The 19670-nt window shown below is 43.0% G+C and overlaps 1 protein-coding gene across 2 annotated transcripts in view; it reads right to left on the bottom strand.

Annotated features, from left to right (window-relative positions):
- The window catches only part of GLG1 (golgi glycoprotein 1), an 81903-nt gene that overhangs the window by 40822 nt on the left and 21411 nt on the right, over window positions 1-19670 (bottom strand). For both annotated transcript variants that reach the window (XM_075160956.1, XM_075160957.1), the window contains exon 2: window positions 1636-1668. In XM_075160956.1, coding sequence (XP_075017057.1) covers window positions 1636-1668 — 33 coding nt within the window. The remainder of the gene's footprint in view (window positions 1-1635; window positions 1669-19670) is intronic.

A 19670-nucleotide genomic window follows, 5' to 3' on the forward strand; every position in this document is an offset into this window, starting at 1 on the left:
TGCACTGTCTTCCACACCTCACATCATGAAGTTGTGAAAAGTTAAAAAAAGGAGATGATGGGATCCTAGGGTATTTCAGAGGGAGTAAGAAGTTGTAAATAGACAGGTTTAATAGATAAAAGTGAATAACCAGGGAACCTGTCCTCGCAAAGAGGATCCAGCCAGGATCGGAAGGACAAGAATGGGGTCCAACACCATAAGAATACACCTCTGCATTTGTAATCTTGAACTTTGGAGAGTCTCAAAAAGAGATGCTCTCCAAAGGAATCTTCCCGCAGACAGAAGGTAAGTTAACTTGGAGTTTAATAATCCAGATTTTAGCACTAGGCAGTATTTTCCCAGGACATGATCAGCAGTTGTACTACCAAAGACTGCAGAGAGAGGCAAAAAAAACATTTGGACATGAGACGCCTCTCTGCGGTCTAGCTTTTGATCACTCCCCTTCAATTTCTGCCTGGGAAAATGAGACTTTGCCCACACTTCCTATTCCTGAATGGCTTCTATAATCCAGAGCAGCCTGACATCTGCCTTGTGGCAGAGACGCTGTCATTTAATCCAGCAGGGGAAAGGTCCGACTTTGATTTCTAGAATTCTCAATTTCTTCTTCATTCAGGTAATTTCTGTTGGCACATTTAAATGTCAGGTAGATAAGTTTTAATTACTGAAGTTTTCTCTTTTTCAAAATAAGAAAAGACTTAAACAGAAACGTGATGCGTCCTTCATCTGATTCAGCCCTGCACAACAGAGAATTACACTACCATGAAGTCAGGCAGTGCAGTGCTAAAGGTTAATTTATAAACACAGATGGAAATTACTAGTTGTACAGCATGGCCGGGTTTCATTTCTGGAATATATCTTCCAATAAGAAATCAAAATACAGCTTCTCAAGCATCTGAAACCAAGACTGTCATTGAGGCATGCACTTGTCTGTGTCCAGGGCTAACCAAACAATTAAGGATCTTGATACGGTGTATTCTAACAGAATGCAAATGAGAGAAGCCAAAGCAAACCTAACATCAACCTCAGCTCTGATGATTTTTTTTTTTTTTTAAAGTGTCTTGGGATTTGAAGAGTCAGCTTGACAGCCTGAAAACTGGCTAACAGTTTGCTCACTGTTAAACACAGCGCTGAGAGGAAATCTGTTCTAAAACCAGCCAAGTGGTTCAAAGTGCCTCTAAATATCACACCCCCACAGCATTTTCCAAGCAAGTCTAAGAATTTAGCAGCTGTGAAAGTAATACAGAAGGCTTCAACAGCTGAAATTAAGAGTTTAAATTCAGTACTGCTCACATCTTTCCCAAAAGGAGCACATCATATTGCTCCCAGTAACTCACGGGAACCACCCTCCAACTATAAAATAGGAACGACATCTGCTATCCTCCTCTGATACAGAAGTACAGTTTATAAAGCTCTTAGATATGTTCCACTCTGAAGTCTCCAGTAAGGCTATAGTGGCTATACTGGGGTAGAGAAGTCGCCTTGTGTTCTTCCTCCACAGGCCAGTACAGAAACCCAAACGTGTCCTGATTAATACCTTTTGCAAACTGCCAAACTATGTAAAATACCTAAGGTTGATAAGGGATGTAAGGTGCAAATGCCATAGCTAGAGACTGAATAAAACAAAGCAATACTTACGTGATTGCAGTCTGAAGAGATTTCATTATCTGGCTGAAAAGAGAAAAAAGGAGCGTCAGTTCACTACTGATGTGATGCATTTAACATACAGAAGAGTACAAACTTATAGCAACTAACATACTGTCAACTCATTTTCACTGTAAGAAACAATTTGACATAAGCAATAGGAAATTTTAAAACCTGCATAATAAGAGTGATGATATCTAAGTACCAAAAAGATCAAAACAACAGGTACTTTAGACAATGCTGTCTTAACTCCACAGAACATAAGCGGCACAAGAGTAGCAGCATTTCCGTAGATGCTGCAAAAACACAATGAATGTGCTTGTGTTTGGCCCAATTGCCCAAACTAAGAAGGCAAAAAAGCATCTGTGGGAAAACAAAGATGTGGTAGTGAAGTTTTAAAGAAAAATAAGTTTCACACAAATAACTGAAGGAGAAAGGTAGGACTCGCTTCCCTCCCCCAGATCGAAGTGTTCGTATTCCCCGTTTGAGAAGCAACGTCTTTTCTTTCAGCTGTACACGAAGAGGCCGGTCCAAAGCAGCCCTGAGATTTACACCTCCAACCACGAGAAACTGGTAACATCCCATATCCATACATCGTTTCAAAATATTCGCTATATTCTTTATTTTATAAGTAATGAAGGTGCTGCTATGTCCTCACGACAATCCAACTGACAAGTCCTAACGCACAGCCTCCACCAGACCGGTTCGCGTGTTTGAGAGAAACAACCGCGCTCTAGAGGGAGCCGCTTCGGAAAGAACTCCTGTCCTCCTTCCAGCCTGAGCAGCTCTCACGATGGAGAACTCCTTGAAAAAAAGTTAATCATACAAATCCGTATCTCATCGCCATAGCAAAACAGCGCAAACACAGGACAAAATCACCTGCCCATCATACCCACAGAAAAATCAACCCTGCCTCACAAAGTCTCTGCTTCCACTGATATTTAAGATGCCAGACATGCTCCAAGAGCCACAGACACTCAAAACCACTCAGAGCTTAAACACATCATTGACACCAACACGTCAGACCTCAGATACTCGACATAAGAGAACTAGCATTTCATCAGTTTCGGAAGCAAGGAGCCTACATCCCAAAGAGTTTTTCAGTGCAAGCGTTTGCCACTGCGCGACGTGTTACACCAACACTTGCACCATTGCTGCTTCGGAGCGCACGAACACAAGTTTGTAGGAAAAAGAGAGCATGGGAAACATTTCCTAGTCCTTAATTACAGCCATTATTAACTAAAGCACTTATTTTGTATAGCAGGAAGTGGCAGAAATTACTTCTCCGCTTAGAACATAAAAACCAAAACGGTACCTGAAGGATCACAGTAATTAATTGCAGTTTGGTCAGACTGCCACCATCTCCAGTTGTATCTCCCAAAGTAATCATAAATTTGAAAATTAGGATATCAACTTTTTTTAAAAGGTTAGCAGATGCCTGCTTATTATCCTCAGACTGCAGAACTGATTCTCACAACTGAAAACTAAGGTGACATCCAAATTACACTATTTTAAAGCAGCCTCTAAGACCAACACTATAATGACTTACAAGGTGTTTTTTCCTTAATTTTCTGCACCCATCCTAATCATTCAGCAACAGATAGAGGTTTTAGACTAAGCTAATTTCAAAAGCTCAGAGTCAGACATTGCTGTCTCAGCCTTTTAGTCAAGGATAGCTTCTTTATAAAAATATATAGGCTATTGTAATTCTCCTCTAGAGGATAGGACTTACTAACGCATCTGCAAGCAGAAGAATTTGTAAGGGCCAGAGAGCACTCTCCCAAAACCCTTCTTGGTTGCTTCAGTTATCTTTGCATCCTCCAACCTAGTAACCTTTGCTTCAGATCCACCAAAGATGAAAGCTCAGTTTTTCTGGAAAGATGAGCCCAAGAAGATAACAGACTGGTTCTCACTGACTTGGGAAGCTTAGGCAAGCTTTTCTTGAAATACACAGCACTAAAATACTGCACGTTGAAATACCAGCCTTCCCCGAGCTCTGCAGCAAACCTCAGCTCTGAGAAATCAAGCCTTATTCTCCTAAGAAGAGTAATGGAAGTTAAATGGAACCTTACTAAGCTTTAGTACTGCATACATTCACAGTTCAGCACTTAAATATGCAAAAGCGTAAGATCTAGCCAATAATTCTTTAAATGTGGAACAAGATGACCACCTGCTAGCTAAAAGCTGTGATCCTTCTTCCCTCTTACCATCGCAAGTGTAGGAGAGGTGGGTTCAGCGGCAATGCTGACCTGCTTCTCCCAACTTAACTGAAGCAAAAGGAGACAAATAATCCTTTTTATCTTGTGTCTGATAAACTGAAGAGCTCAGTTTGAGGGAGGGGAAGAAAAATGTCCCCAGCACAACCCACACTAGTTCTGCCTTTCTAAGGAGACAGCCTGTGGCCCTCCATCCGCTACATCCATCCAAGAAACCTTCCAAACAAGAGCAGTTTCAGAACAACACGCTTGTGTAGCAAGAGTCATGAAAAAAAGGTAAGTTTCAAATTACCACTGAGAGAAGTTGAGGAGCAAGAAAAGCTGCATTGTGTCATTCCCACGTGGTGAGCTTGAGGAACATGGATGCTCAGAGACCCCGGGGCAGGGGGAAGGAGGAGAGCAGCCCAGACCAGCACCACATGCTAGCTGAGGCATTTTAGGAGAGGAAGCTGACAGCAAGGAGGACGTTCCACCCATTAGTGAGGGAGAAGGACTCCTCTTACAGGTCCTAATTGAAGGATTAAAAACAGACTTTACAGAAAAAGTACTTGTGCCTCTGGGCACACAGAAGCTTCTGCTGTTTAGCAGCTTCTGTGGGAATATATTGCCTCCGTTTGCAGTTCTCTAAAAAGCTCTCCAAACTCCTTCACGCACTAACACTCACATTCCAGAGTATGAACACCACTTCCTACCTCCCAGGAAAAGCAGAGTTTAGAACAAGTACCAGCTATAAGAAAACCTGAACAGAAAAAGCATTTCCTTGTGTTCAGCCACATACAACAGACACAAATCGTACTGCATTAGTATTGTGAACTCTTCAGAGAAATTCAAAGGTTTGTATGAAGTCATATCACCACCAGACTATGAGGTCGTCAAGACCGTTGTGTTTAAAAGGGACTTTTCTCATCCACCAGATCTCAACTCACTGAAACAAGCCGCGACAGCCATCCCTTTCTAAATCTCTCTGCTGCAGCAGCAGTATAAAACTAGGTCAAAACTATACAGTAAATGAGCAACCCACCACCACTACCCATGCTCAAAAAGGCACAAGGCGTTGGTATTTTAGCTTCAGAAACGGACCATCATCATGCTGGTTCCCAGCAAGAGTTACCGAGTCGTAGCTATATCATGAACCATATCTATATCTTCACCATCTGGTGAAGAGCACACTGCCTGGGGTGCAATTACTGTCACCCCCCCAGAGCCTCTTTCAGCTGTGTATATAAAACAGACTTGACTTGGTCTTATTTCATCACATCCTAAAAAAAAAATTCACATTATAGGATTCCTACCTTGCTTTTCAAAATCCAAACTAACTACTGTGGATGAAACTCATGGTCTTGGGAGAACTCTCTGCAGGGATTATTTCAATCACCAGCAGCTGCTTGACCTTCCTTTCCTTTGCTCCCTTGCAAATATCATGCAAATAGAAGAGTTTGAAGTCAACCGCACAAGTGCCTTTATTCCCAGATTTTAATCCCTCTTTAGATCAGAACAGGGGATGACAGCAGACGTTTCCACTATTCTTTTGAGGCAAGAGTAGCAGCGTACTTGCTGAAAAGTAAAGACCAGGCATATCTCAAATACTAACTATGGATAATCTTCAGGCATTGAAGACATCAGGCATTGAAGGGGACTTTGGACCCGCTCAAGCAAAAACCACCGAGAACCAGCACGGAGCAAACCAGCAAAATAAAGAGGCAACTGGCTTGTGGATGGGAGGAAACCAGTAGACGTTCTCTCCCTAAATTCAGGAACAGATTGCAAAAAGATCAAACAAGTCAACTAGGAAAGGATGTTAATTAAAGTGGCTACCTTCCCATGAAGAAGAGGGTAGGCAGAAGTCCAGCCAGGCTGCGGGCGTTCCCCAGTTTACTACAATGTCACACGTACGACACGCTACAGAGCCCGGTGCATATGGATAGGCAGTACAGGCAACTCATGGTTCCTAGCCACAGCGCTGAAGTTTTCCACTCTGACCTATACACATTTATCACTAATATCTGTAGAGATATGGTAGAGCAGGCCTGCGGACCCAGAAGCTTCTAACAAGGAGGGTAGCAGGCTGATAAAGGGAAAATTACTTAGCTGTGTCCTTCCCACAGATAACAGCAATCCCCTCCGTACTGAACACATCCAGCCGGGACAGGAAACTCACAATAAGGCCATTCAATCCGCAGGTATCAAGCTAGCTAGATTTACAACGCCAGAAAACAGCTCAGGCTAGAAGCAAAGCAGGGATCAAGGAGAGATCTGGGGGAGCCACCCTCCTGCAAACTTGATCCCTTCCCAAGGCAGCCACTAGAAATGATTCTGCAGAACGGTCTGTGGAAACAACAGCAGATACAGTAGTCTAGGCAAGAATCAACACAGCTTTTGTAAAATAAGAAAAACCACACATCACACAACCACCCATGCTTCAAACCTACTGAAACATCCTGGAGTTCTGTGCCAACAAGCATACGGCTACAGTAAGCCGTTTTCACACACCCTGCAATCCCGAAAGAGTCATGTGTGATAAAAAAGTTAAAACCAGTGATAATTTAAGTTCAAAACAGATGACAAGACTTCATAATTTAATTACACATTTAGTGAGCAATAAAAGTTAAACTTGTTAAGCTGAGCTTGAAATATTCTCTAATGCCAGTGAACTGTTAGTACTAAAAACAAACCCAGTGTTGTCATGTCAGCAAAAAAACTCTACACTTATCATTCATGCTTTGAAAAAAAGCCAGTTTGAAGCATGGTACTGTGCATATATCACGCACCAAAGTTATCAAGCTGCTAGCTTCCATATACTTTGCTTATTTCACATAAATAATTTTTTCCCCACTTACAAACAGAGTGCCGAAGTCTGCAACACTGCCAATCATTTGACCAAATAATTATTTCCACATTGGTTAGGCACTCCTAGTTTATGCAAACTTAACAATACAAGTCATACACAAACAACTAACAACCGCCTCCAAAACGTACACAGAACTTTGTGTACGAAAGTCAAATTATCAGGACCACCCCCCCCCCCACAAAGCACAAGTAGCAAATCACCCCAAACACCAAATTCTGCAACTGTGTTTTTCATGTTTTTACCTGAATTCTAGATTCCACAAACTTTCCCACCTATGCTAACATTTTTTATCCTCCATGGGTATGGCACCATTAAGACAAGCATGCTAATTGAGAAAAGAGATCACAAAGCAAGATCAAAAAACCCCAGCACAACATGTGTGTCCTTCTGGCCCAGTGGCCAGGGAAAAAGGAGCTGAGGATGAAGCGGGCCTCGTCCGCTCACGGTTTGAGGATCCAGTGTTCAGTATCTGCTTCAAACACCAAGAAAGTTCAGCAAGTCTTACCCTTTCCTATGTAGCTTTGATAAGAAGTCAATAGAATCTTAGCAAGTGTCATGTTTTGCTTGTTTCACACTTGCTTGACACGAAACAAAGTCTTTGGCAGGCTGCGTGCCTCTCCTCCACAGCAGAGATCCCTCCCTGTGCAAATACCTAGGCAGCACAACAGAAAACACTCAAGTTTTATTTCCGATGCCTCGAAAGGGATCACAGATCACAGTACAATTAAAAGAAATACACCAATTCCATTCACCTAACAAGCCAAATATCTTTGCTGGTTATTTCTTAGCAGCAGATCACTTTCTCCCAGCTGGCTGTTCCCGTGCAAAGCTGCAAGGCGGGCGCTTGGAGGCTGCACAGCTGCTCCGTGCTGGAAGTGCCACGCTCTGTGCGAAACAGCCCGCTTGCACAAGCTATTCTTGTCCCTGCTGCTTCTGCCTCCCTGCATGGGGGACTCTCAAGCCCTTAAGCCCTCTTAGCAGGGACCTTTCTCATTCCAACGCTGATCCACACATCAGAGCATGTTCTAACACTCGGCACGATCAAAGCAAATTTGCCCTAGATGTTTCTGTGTGTTCTTCCCTTAGTCCCCTCTCGGAGGCTTTTCCAGCCAGTCCCGATGCGTTGTAGAGCAAGACAGACCCTGAAATTATGTGTTTGCCACAGAAGTTTGGCAGCACTGCTACCAGATATAATGTTTCTCATAACACTCCTCCACAACAGAGCTCTGCTACTAAGCATAGCACCGACTCCAAGCTGCAGATCCAGCCAGGAGGTTTCAGGATTTGCTCCTGGAAAGCTCTCTCACAATGCTGGCAAAAAACTTAAAAGACCAAAAGGCATGCAAGGATACTGGTAGCGTCACAAGAGAGGAGAAAAGGAGAAGGAGAGCTCTTAGAAAGAGCCAGGTGAAACCACAGCAGACTGCTTAACCGACCTGATATCCCACCGATCGAGGTGGCAGGGAGTCTGCAGTCTTCCTTGCCCCTGCCGCTGGCTCCAGCTCAAGGCAGAGTCCAACACTCAGCAAATCAACAGAAAAGCTGTTCGACATTTTAGAGTTTTCCGCCAGGCTAGTACAAATGGGCTTATGGAAGAGTCCCACCAGCACCAGTCAGGTTACTGGGAAAGCGCAGCGGCATCTCCACCTGCAGCATCAGCCAGCCCGTACATCTATTTAAGCAACGCTGAGACAACCTAACTCTCAAACTACCTTCCTGGACAACCCTCTGCCTTAACCCCGACCAGAAACATCCCAGAATAACTGAAGAGTATTCCAGCAGAGAGGCAAAATCGACAGCATGGGTTTTGGCAGTACTGCACAGCATCTGCTGGGGGATGCAGAGGAGAAATGAGTAAAGAAAGGAATGGAGGCCCTGACAAATAATTCCAGTGCAACAGCTAATGAAAAAGCTTTTATCAAATATGTTCATCATCTCTTAGTAAGTCAAATTTCATCACTTATTATCAATACAGAGGCTTCACATCTTTTGACTGTATGTACTCTATAGTACCTCAGGTTGAGCTTAACTTTACAGAAAACTTCCCAAAAGCCATGAAAAGTTCACAAGCAAGATTCGGATTCACACAAAATAAAAGGTTGTTGTACGTGGCATGGTAGAGCCCCTGTCTCCCAAGAGGAGCACGTTGTCCTAACGATGCTTTGTTCCTCAGAGGATAATGTTTTGGATGCACATGGCCTGGAACTAGAGCAATCCTTCCTAAATTAGCTTTGTACAGAAGCTAAGAAAAAAGTTCATACCAAAAGCTCCGCGTCCCACAGCACACGAGAAGCGCAGCACTCAAGCGCGGATCTCGGAGCAAACACCGCTTACTCATCTCCCCGCTCCCACAACTTAATGAAGTGTTATGCTGCAAAGCAAAGCAATCGAGCTCCGACACTCCCCACTTGCAGGCAGCTTCATTACACTACCATTGCTCACGTGCTGGAGAGGATCTCTAATCATTACCAGGCTTCCCCACCAAGGGCTCTTGCCGCATTCAGCATAAACAGAGAACAATGCTCTAAACACTCAACCACCCAATATTGATATTTGTCTTTGTTATTCAACGTGTGGGCTCATGACTCCAATTTTCCACACTGAAAGCCATACAGTGCTCCCAGAGATCCCTCCCCAGGAACGGTTTTCCTCCCGCCCTGCCAACAAGGCACACGTGTCACATCAATCAGGGCGCCTATCCTCACCGAGGCGCAATAGGTATCTCGTGCCCGTCGTTGAGGGGCATGAGCAGCGCTGCTTTAATCCTGATGATTTACATTCACACGTTCCACCTCCGAATCAAAATAAGATGAGCATCCAAACAGGTGGGAAGCAGACTCAGCTATTTTTAACTCCTGCCAGCTATTCTCTTTAGAGGCAATAAAAATCAAATACCTCAAAGAAGCCACTTCAGCCTTAACCACAAACCACAAGAAGAACAATTTTATTTTGAAGTCTTCCCTCCTTCCTTCAGGACAGTGGTGACAGCCTTACTCTTCCCCCTGACCTGCCCCAATTTTTTAAGAGTAGAGACAAAATAAACCTGGGGTTACCTCTATCACAGCTGTCAGTATTTAAGATCAGAGCAACGGAAGCACAACTGCATTTAACACCAGTACTTCCAAAAAGCGCAGGATATTACACATGGATAAACAGCCGTGCAAAAGTTCTTGCACACCCACCAGCATTAGTCCCTCACTGTTACAAGAAAAGGACTATTTTAGCTTTCCACATGGCTTATGTCCTCCTGAATGCCCACGCGATATTCAGCATCTCTTCTGTTATCTTGCAATGCCAAAGGGGGGGCAGGATGTACCAAGGGACCCCGCAATGCCAGCTTTGCAGTGCTATTACCCTGCAAGAGGTTTCCTGAAAGCACAAAGTCTCCTGGACCTTGGCTGTCAGTCCAGCTGCCTTCTTGAGAGATGAAGTGTGAGGGGGAAGTCTCCCTCAAAAGCAAGAGCAGCCTTAGCACAGGCAGCATTCAGCCACTTCTAACAGCTGGATTTGAAATAAAACACTGGAATTTGCTTCAGAAGATCTGCAGGGCCCCAACACATCACTCGCTTCTTCCCCGCAGCAAGAGGCAGGTGAAGAATGAGAGCCCCAAGCCGGGCAACTCCCTGCTGTTAAAACAAACCATTTCAGTTCTTCTCACACTTCTGTGTTAACCACAATCACTTTATCACCCCCCCGTATGTGTCAATTTTATCAGAGTACTATTCAAAACACGAAAAAAAACTATGCTCAACAACCATGCCCAGCCACCACCCTCTCCTCGCTGCGTCCATCCTCTCTTTCTTCATTACAACACTCACAAGCTCACTGAAAAAGCTGTCGGTACCGCACAGCTGCCAGGAAAACCCGATGGTGACTTGAGGCTACCCCATGCTAGGGTGACAGCAATTAAAACACTGTTAGGACACATTCCAACATAAGTTCATTATGTCAAACATAACGCGGGAGCTGAGAAGAGCCATGCTGCACACAAGCTCTTGACTTGACACCACTTACAAGGGCCAGAAGTCTGGATTTTAAAATACTTAAAGAGATCAGCCTATGTCAGAAAAAAAGCTGGATTTGCTACATTATTCATTCTCCAATTCTCCCAAAGAAACATCTCTGTTGAAAACTTTCTGGTTATTCAAAACAGCACATCCCATTACACTAGAGAGGCAAAAGTCACAGAGCAGGCTATTACAAATTCACTTAAGGAACAGCACTGCCTTTGTACACAGTGGGAATACGTGCAAATAAGCACAAAGTGTTAATGCATATTAAGGTCTCCAGCACAGCCCACAACGGCAGCTTGCAAGCAGCATCGCTCTGCGACAGAGAATTAGGACACTGCCTCGGCAGGCCAGAGGACTCCTCCAGCCCTGTATGAGTTTCCCCCCACGAGATCGGTTTTGCTTGATTCTCACCATCACCCGCTGAACTCAGCGGGAAAAGTCTGTAGGCTATTTTTAGGGAGTCCTAGAAACAGCACGGTGCCCTGCTTCCATTTCGAGTCCCTCCCATATGGGAAGGGCTGCCCGTGAGATGCACATCCAAAATAACCCCTGCTCCCTACGCTACCCTGCGCTTCGGAAGGCAGTATTGAGCTGTGCTTCTCACATAACAGCTAACAACAATCTACCACCAATTTTATGTCCTTTGTAAAAAACAGTTAGAAGGCACTCAACAGTAAGTTTCAAAACTTTCTTTAGGGTGGCTGGGTAGGGCGTCCATCCTGTTACACTCACAATTAAACAGCTCTAGTTATCTGTTTTGCAGTTCTCCTCAGAAACAGGAATTATGGTTAAATGCAATCTGGGTCAGCCAAAAAACACCGGTCAGGATAAGCCAACTGAAGCCTTAGACACGAAGAGGTATCCATCGCCAGCCTCTCTGACCAAGAAACTGAAGAAATTCAAGAGAGCACAAGCAGCCAGAAGTCGAGTCCTCTCTCCTCACACACTGGAGAACCGAAACAACCACCGAGTCCATCTGATGGACGGCACTGTCAAGCAACAAGACTAGGCAAGATGCACCAAATTCAAAATTCACGAGGATGCTGGTGAAATCACGTCACAGGACTGCTGTGTGACAGGGGACCCGCAGTGGATGCTTCTGCTCTGGAAGCCATCAATAACACAGCTCAGGGGAACCTGCTACCACACAGCCACAGCAAACCTTTCCTTTCCTCCTCCGGGAACTCATCACCGACTTGTGACAAATGAGCCTTTTCCGCACATGCGGACAAAATAGGTTCTCAATTACAACTGCATTCACTTCAATACCTTGAAGCTGAGGCACTGAGTAGGAACTGAAAAAAAAAAATCATTTTTTCTAATCATTAGAAAGAAAAAAAAAATCACTTTGTCTCAAGTCTCAAAGGTCATAATGACCAGGAAAGGTAGACTGATGTATTAACAATTTTTCCATGTAAAACAACTGCTCTCATCCAGTATTTGAGTACTTCAGTTCTACTTTAACAATACTCATCTTCTGCATTTTAATTAAGCTTCCATTTCTATCCAAAAGCAGCTTGATGCATGGAAAAGTAATTCAGTAGATAATGTCTTGCCATTTTTAAACATTATTAAAAAAAGATAGAAACATTAAGATGCAAGCATTTAAATAATTACAGATCATATCAATTTAGTTAGGAAACATACCAAGCTTAGCAATAAAAGCTAAAATTAGCTGCAAAATAGTATCACTAGACTAGAAAGCTCTAGAAAGATTACTAGAGTGTTCAAGCAAGACTGAAATTTTTCAAATCTAAGCTTCTTGCTTATTTAAATCAATCTGCCTGGGAGCCACACAAATTGTTGTGGTAAATTGATTTCCCTAGCATCTGGTTTTCCTTTCATAAGAGCCATGACAAGAAAAAGGAAAAGACCAGAAAGACAAGATGAAATCAGCTGATTCACAACATTGTTAGGCATTCTGCATTCAGACAGATTATACATCACAACATTAAACCAAGTTATAAATGTCTTGGCAAGTAAAGGCAGCCGGGCACAGTGACTCACTCCGGAGCTGCTAGGTGCAGCGCTCAGTCGCAGACCTCAGCGCCAGCATCAAAATCAGAAATGCCATTCTTCTTCTTGGAGACTCATGCAATGCAGCACGGCTAATGCACTTTATTTTACTACCTCATCTCTGCTATACTTCAGCAATGCACACGTAGATTTTATACGCGCAAGGGTATGAAAGATCTTTTCAGCAAACCTACAGTGTTAATGCCTTTGCTGATGTGAAAAATACAGTAGTGCTTCATTCCTGCTTGGCCAAAAGGTAAAGCACGCCATTCAAAAGAAGTCTTACTGAAAAGCATGACATACTTGATTAAATAAATGCTTAGAGCATTTACCTAAAGAATTGTGCTGGTATAAATGGCAGCTTGTTTTTAAGCTTGACAGAGAAGCAAGGTAAAAAAAACAAAATCAAAAAACCCTAAAGCAGCATCACACAGCAGTTTCCAAGACTTACCCTTTGCTAGGAGCTAACCATGCGGTCTTCAGCGAGAAAAGCCATTTGAGCTTTTCTTCAGGACCAAGTTTTTGTGCACACCGAATGAAAGTGATTGCTGTCTGTTCATTTCTCACAGGGGAGCTGCATTTCATATAAAAAGAGTTATCCAGAAACATTTACTATACACATCTGCACCAATAAGGAAATGAGTCATCAACCCACTGGCAGGCCTGATTCATAGCACACGGCGTGCTCGGGCTATTTAGGAATCTGCGTACACAACACACGGGGAAGGCAGATGCAAGCCACAAGTCATTTTAAGAGACTAGATATAAAACACAAACTAATTTAAATGCATTTTTTTTCCTCCTTTGCTTGGGCATAATTTCTTCAAAAGCACAGGACCAGCATGGTATCGTACACAGCCGCAGAACTTTTCACCTGGATGAATCATAATGTTTTCTTTATATAACTGGAAGAAAAGCGAACTCTAATGTTTATTTTAACCCTGGATAAAATCGCTTGGATTTTGTTCAACAGAAAAATCAACATGAATAAGTCTTTACAGTCACTGCTAAGGCAAGGTTTCCATGGTATTAGTAACAAACAACCAAACAAAAATTCTGCTTGCCTTCAGAACACGCAAACAATTACAGGACCAAACCAAGTACCTTTCTTCAGTTCACCACACTGATTAAAGGATTCAGACAAAGAAAACTGTACATACATCTTCTTATTTAAGCTCTGCACTTCCTCACGAGGTTAGATACGGGTTTAAATTAACCTTGTTCCCGGGAGAAGCCTGGGGCACTGAGCTGCAGCACGCTTCTCCATAGGTTCTGGTCTTCTCTGCCACAGAAGCTTGGCTTTTAATGCATTTTGTATTTTTGAGAGCTCCTTTCCAAAAAGCACTAGGGTTTTTCAGCTTGAACTGCTCAGCTCAATAGCTATATAGAGCCGTTAAGCCAAGCGTTTTGCTTGAAAATTCTGACCGTAATGGTAATTCAGAGGATTTAAAATGATACCACGGTAAGCAGCCAGATCAGTTACAGTTTCCCTTAAGCCAAACGAAGACATTATAGCTGACTAGTTTTGCACAGATGAGCAACTTCAAAAAAAGAAAAAAAAAAAGAAAAGAGACATGTTTGATGCTGGATTTTAAAAGTGAGGTTGAAGAGCTTTCTGGAAAGCAACGGTAGTAGAAAGATGTCTTACTGGTATGCAGGAAAGCCAGACACCTGCCCACAAATCCTTCCAATTACTGTTTCCATAACTCCTACTTAAAAAGCTATGAATAAAGACAAGCTGCAATTAAAAAGACTGAGCACACCTACAGCTTTTCTGCTAATAACCACAGAGAGAAAATAACGGGGGAGGGAGAGGGGAGAAAAGCAATAAGCCATGCTACACCACCGCTGCAGACAGCTCTGTACCAACACACAACACACTGCTCCACGCAGTACCACCACCAATATCACTGCTGAACAATTTTCACCTGTCAAAATACACGAATTTAATCAACAATCCGACTGCTCTAGAAACGGCTGGTTATTCTTCCTCCTGATTATTTCTGACAAACAGCAAAATCAATTACAAGGCTCAGGAATACAGACCTAAAAGCCAGCCACCTGCACCAGCCAGGGCAGGCTGGAAGGGCTGCAGGCAAGTACACAGGCAGCACTCCACCTTCTTCTTGCTATAACTTGAATTTTCGATTATATCTGAAAGAGAACTTCAGAGTTTAAGTATTTAGTAGGCAACAATTGCCACTGGATAGAAAGTACTTTATTCTAGTCTCTGGTCAATGGTGGTCGTCTGTATATTGTTATGCACTATTACCCTATTTGAAGCTACACACTAAAGCAAGGTTTTCCTGCTATCTGAAGCCCAGTTGTGCCTGAAGAAATAAACATGAAGTTATAAACCTCTGGACTCTGCAGGCACAGAAATGCACAACAGACAATACCTAGTTGTCAGGATTATTTCCAGTATGCTAATGGCAAAGCCCAGACAGTCCTCGCTGCAGAACCTGGTGACACGGGGAGATAGTTTTGTCCCGACCCCTAAGCAGAATAAACATATTTTCCCCAGCAGATAACACTTGAGAATCGGACTTTCAGAGTCTGATCTGTTCTTATCCAACTGGCACAGGTACAGGATGTGGTTTGCACGTCCACAAAAAGGCAGTGGCGTACTTCTGGGGACATTCAGGGTAAAGCTGACAGCAGCACCCTCAGGTAAGCAGTTTTCCACCCAGTGCGAGCATTTAAATCCCTTGCACGCAGATTTCTATCTGAATGATAAGAAAAAAATGTTGGGGTAGTGCAACTTTTGCAACAACAAGGAGAGATCCGAATGCTTTAAGCACAGGTCAACATTACAACCAAATCCATCTATTTTGGTCTCCCACAATACCTTTGACTAGCCTTGAAGAGTTCTTGCTCAGGGTGAGAATTAACTCTGCTGGGTGAAAAAACTTGTCAATCTCCATACAAAAGGAAAAGAAAACTTTAAAATTTACCCACTAGGTTACCAAATAATTTATCCATGCATTTTAGGATTACCATACAATACAGAGTAGAGAAGAGGCTGGAGATAGGACTGTCCCATGACAATTTTCAATGAAAGATAAAACCCAGAATATCAGCGGTATTAGATGCATCAAACAGATCTCCAGAAACAAGTCAGATATTTCCAAGTAACGCTCTGAGAGGTAGGAGCATCCCTGGTAGGTGCAGGCATACACCTGGCACAGCAGCAACTGATACTACCTCTTATGAGGCACTTTTTTTTTTTTTCCTTTTTTAAGTGAAAATTAAATCTTAGCAAAATATACACTGAAAATGAGCATTCAAAGCTCTGGTGGTATCGTTCAGGTAAAAGCGCAAATGTGACATCGCAAGAGTTTGAGGCATCTGAAAAGCGAGAGCAGATGGAGAAGGAACTCAAGAGCAAAATCTTCTCCAGCGACTATCCAGCATTCAGATGCAATCCTTCAGGGTTTTCCAACCCTCCAATAAATGGGAAGTTATTGTACATAGTTTTCTATAAACTACATTTGAACTCAGATGGCGCAATAAGGAAGAGACATGACTTTATACAAGATTTTTTGTGTGTGTACATTGTCATCAGCTGCATTTTGAAAACGTGTAGCTCACGGTGAGTGCCAGGCTTGGCACCAACACGAGTGGTTCACTGCTCTTTGCCCAGACAATCTAGAGGGCTGAGCAATATATTACCTCCATCTCCATTGCCCTCAAAAACGAGAAGCAAGGACAGAAAAGCCTTAGAGCAAATTAAGAACTGCCATGTTCAGACAATTTTCATTTAATCACAGGCCAGGCATTCCAAAAGCAATATTTTCAGGCTTCCTGAAGCCCGCAAAATTGAATTTAGTAAATTCAAGTTTACATTTCTAGCTATTACATAGCATCTACCAGATTACCTGAGGCAACCAGATTAACAAGGATATTTTTATAACGGATAATCTAGCAAATTACCAAACTAGCCTTAACACCGAGGTCAAGAAGAGAAGATACTGCGGAATAACTTTAATTTTAACCTTTTTCTGCACAAGAAAAACTTCTCCTGGTTTAGAGTTTGTCTTGGAAAAAGGATGAGCTAAAACAACTCCAAAATAAAACACACAATGCTCAGAGGGGCGATACAATTAAGTGTCCATCTAACCCTTCTCAGTGATAAAGAGTTTTGCATGCATCTGTACTACTAAGCAAAAGTTTTTTGGTACTTTTTAGGTGTACTTAAGCAAAGTCATCCATGTGAAGTCTATCACAACTCAGGAAGCAGATGAACAGCTGGTGGATTATAACATGCATCAGTTGACTATGCAAGTGGGGGGGAGGGAATCAAAACAAACCACCAAACCACCTTCCCTGCTTCTGCTTCAGAACTTCTGCAAGGAGTTTTCTGCTAGTTTCTTGCTTTCCACTGAGCTGAAGCCTCTCACAACAGCCTGAAGGGTCAGTGCTGGGGGGAAGGATGACACAGGATAAGCGCAAGATTAACTTAGGGCAACCTGAGCTATCATGGACCTGCTCCCTCAAAACCAATCCCCAGGCCCAGCTCAACCTGAGAGCAGGCCAGAAGCTAGCAAAAATCTCTATATTCTCTTCTCTACAGGACCAGTGAGATTATCAGTCTGAAGTCCTGGGAGCAGCTCTTACCATAAGAAACCAAAGAAGGGCACAAATCTGCGAGGAAGTTACACTTGCAGGCTGACAGAACAGCTTGGCTGACTCTCGAAAGGGTAATTTTTATAAATAAAAAAGTTCCCACTGTGCACAAGTGGCTGCCAATTCTTCAGGCAAATTGGATGAGAAATGAAAGTGAACTATAGATTAATATCAGGAAATCTCAGGACTTATTCTGAAGTCTTCACCATGCTGCATGTGCCTTCCTGTGCTAGATGCACTATGTTTCTCTTAAAAAAAAAAAAGCACAAGCAAAAAAGCTAATTTGTTCCATATCAGTTATATTTGGGATTACGTTTTAGAGCCCGAGACTTGCAAATCGAGCATTTTGCAGGCAACCACCAAGTTGTTAGAGATGTGCAACAACCACAAGGGAGCCCCTACACCAAACCCAACTCAAACCTCTGCGAGAAAGGCTGCATTGCTCTGACTAAGCTCCCAGGCTTGTCACCACAAGCGCTAGCACTGTCCTTTCCCACAGATTCACACATTTGCAAGTAATTTAAGACATATAAGGCTTCTACCCATTTGAACTTGCAAAGCTGCTTCTCAGAGTACAAGGATTGCTACCCTGTGTCAGCGATGATGGTCCTATGTCCTCAAGTAACCAACTGTTACTGCACAAGAAGACAACGGCCTTCAGAAAACTGAGTTGTTCCACTTGTTCTTGCAACGCAGAACTGTGAAGAAAATGTATTATTAAAACATATATTCTTCTCTCGTGCTTTCCAGCAAACTGTCCTTGACCGATCCCAGCCTCCCCGTTCCTAAAGAAGAGCCAAACGAGGATAACCTGCTGAACACGGCATCCGCAGCAGTAGGCGGATGAGAGCTCCACAGCTACATAAATAAAAACTGCTTCTGCAAACCAAGACTAACTGTGGCTTGCTTTTAGGGAAGGGGGAGGTGGGTGCAACACGATTTGTCCGGTCTAAGGGACAAACACTAACTCTGCTATTTTCAGCTCAGCAAGTTATCACAAGTGCTCAGTTCGACTTCAGAACTGGAGGAAGAGATTCTGCATGGAAGTACCAAACATCTGGAATAGCAAATTTCCCTACACATCGCTTCAAAACAAAGCAGACAATTGCACAAATTTGGCACTAATTTTGCTGACTTTTTGCAGTAAGACACCCTCTAAAACACCCAGGTAGTTTCCCACACGTTTCTGGAAGGCTGCCTCCTTCAATGACTCTGCTGTGCAGTGGGAAACCTTGTCAGAACAAGCGAGATCTTACTAACGCAGGTGGGGCTCACCACTAGAAGCCAGTTCTTACTGCCCTTCGAGATAAGCAAATCGGAGTTAATCCGTCAATTATTCGAACTGAAGACTTGATCCTTCTTCCTCATCTTCTATTTAAAGTTTCGGTGGAAGTAGGATTAGCAGAGTGAGCTTTACACTGTAAAGACAGGAGAGCCAGGGAAGGTGCACGGCATTCAGGCTTTACGCAGCAGCACCATAATATAAGGTGCCGACAGGCGGTTTGCTGAAATGCTTTAATTCTTGTAAGGCAGATTTACAGTATCTTCTGAAAAAATGAAGTACAGTCTATGCAAGAACAGCCCTGAATTTAAGTCATTCATGCTGGTTTTTCAGAAGTCTTTCCTTTTAATTAGGCTCATTAACAGCCTCCATGCTAATTTGAGCTACAATTTTTTTACAAAACTAATTTTGTTACTACTGCCCCAACCTACTTAGCACAAAATTTCAGGCAGATTCATTTCCAGCCCCCTTTGCTGGTGCCATGGAGCAGTTTAGGACTGACCACACACGCTCCCACTGTCTTGGCTGGAGCCAGCTCGCAGGAGACCGGGTGACAATGTGCTTCGGGAAGCCAAGTGAGCAGAGAGCTGCCTCCTGTCTGCAACCAAACCATTTGGTTATTAAGTCCTTGAACCGACTTATACAACTAAAAGTCATTTTTCCTCCACTTTAAAATAGACCCAATTCTGTTGACAGTTCAATGTTTTGACATAATTCTCTTACAAAGCTTAAGTCTTAGTTGCATTCGGAGAAGAAAAGGGCTTTTGAGCACTTATTTGCTTCATTTTTTCCATTTCAAATTTGCTCAGCTTGCACAAAAGATCTTTCTCTTAATTGCCAGCACTATAAACAAGCTGCAATCCGAAAATAAAGTGGGGTTTTATTGTACCTTATACAGGTTGTGCCAAAATGTGTTACTAAATCAGCTGTTACAATCATTGGTAATAGGGAATGTTGGCACAAAAACGCTGAAGAGGAAAGATAAGATGTTTTGTGACATCAAAATAAGCAGATGCCTCAAGGACAAA

This window comes from Calonectris borealis, chromosome 12 (assembly GCF_964195595.1).
Source record: "Calonectris borealis chromosome 12, bCalBor7.hap1.2, whole genome shotgun sequence".
In the NCBI taxonomy this organism is placed as follows: Eukaryota; Metazoa; Chordata; class Aves; order Procellariiformes; family Procellariidae; genus Calonectris; species Calonectris borealis.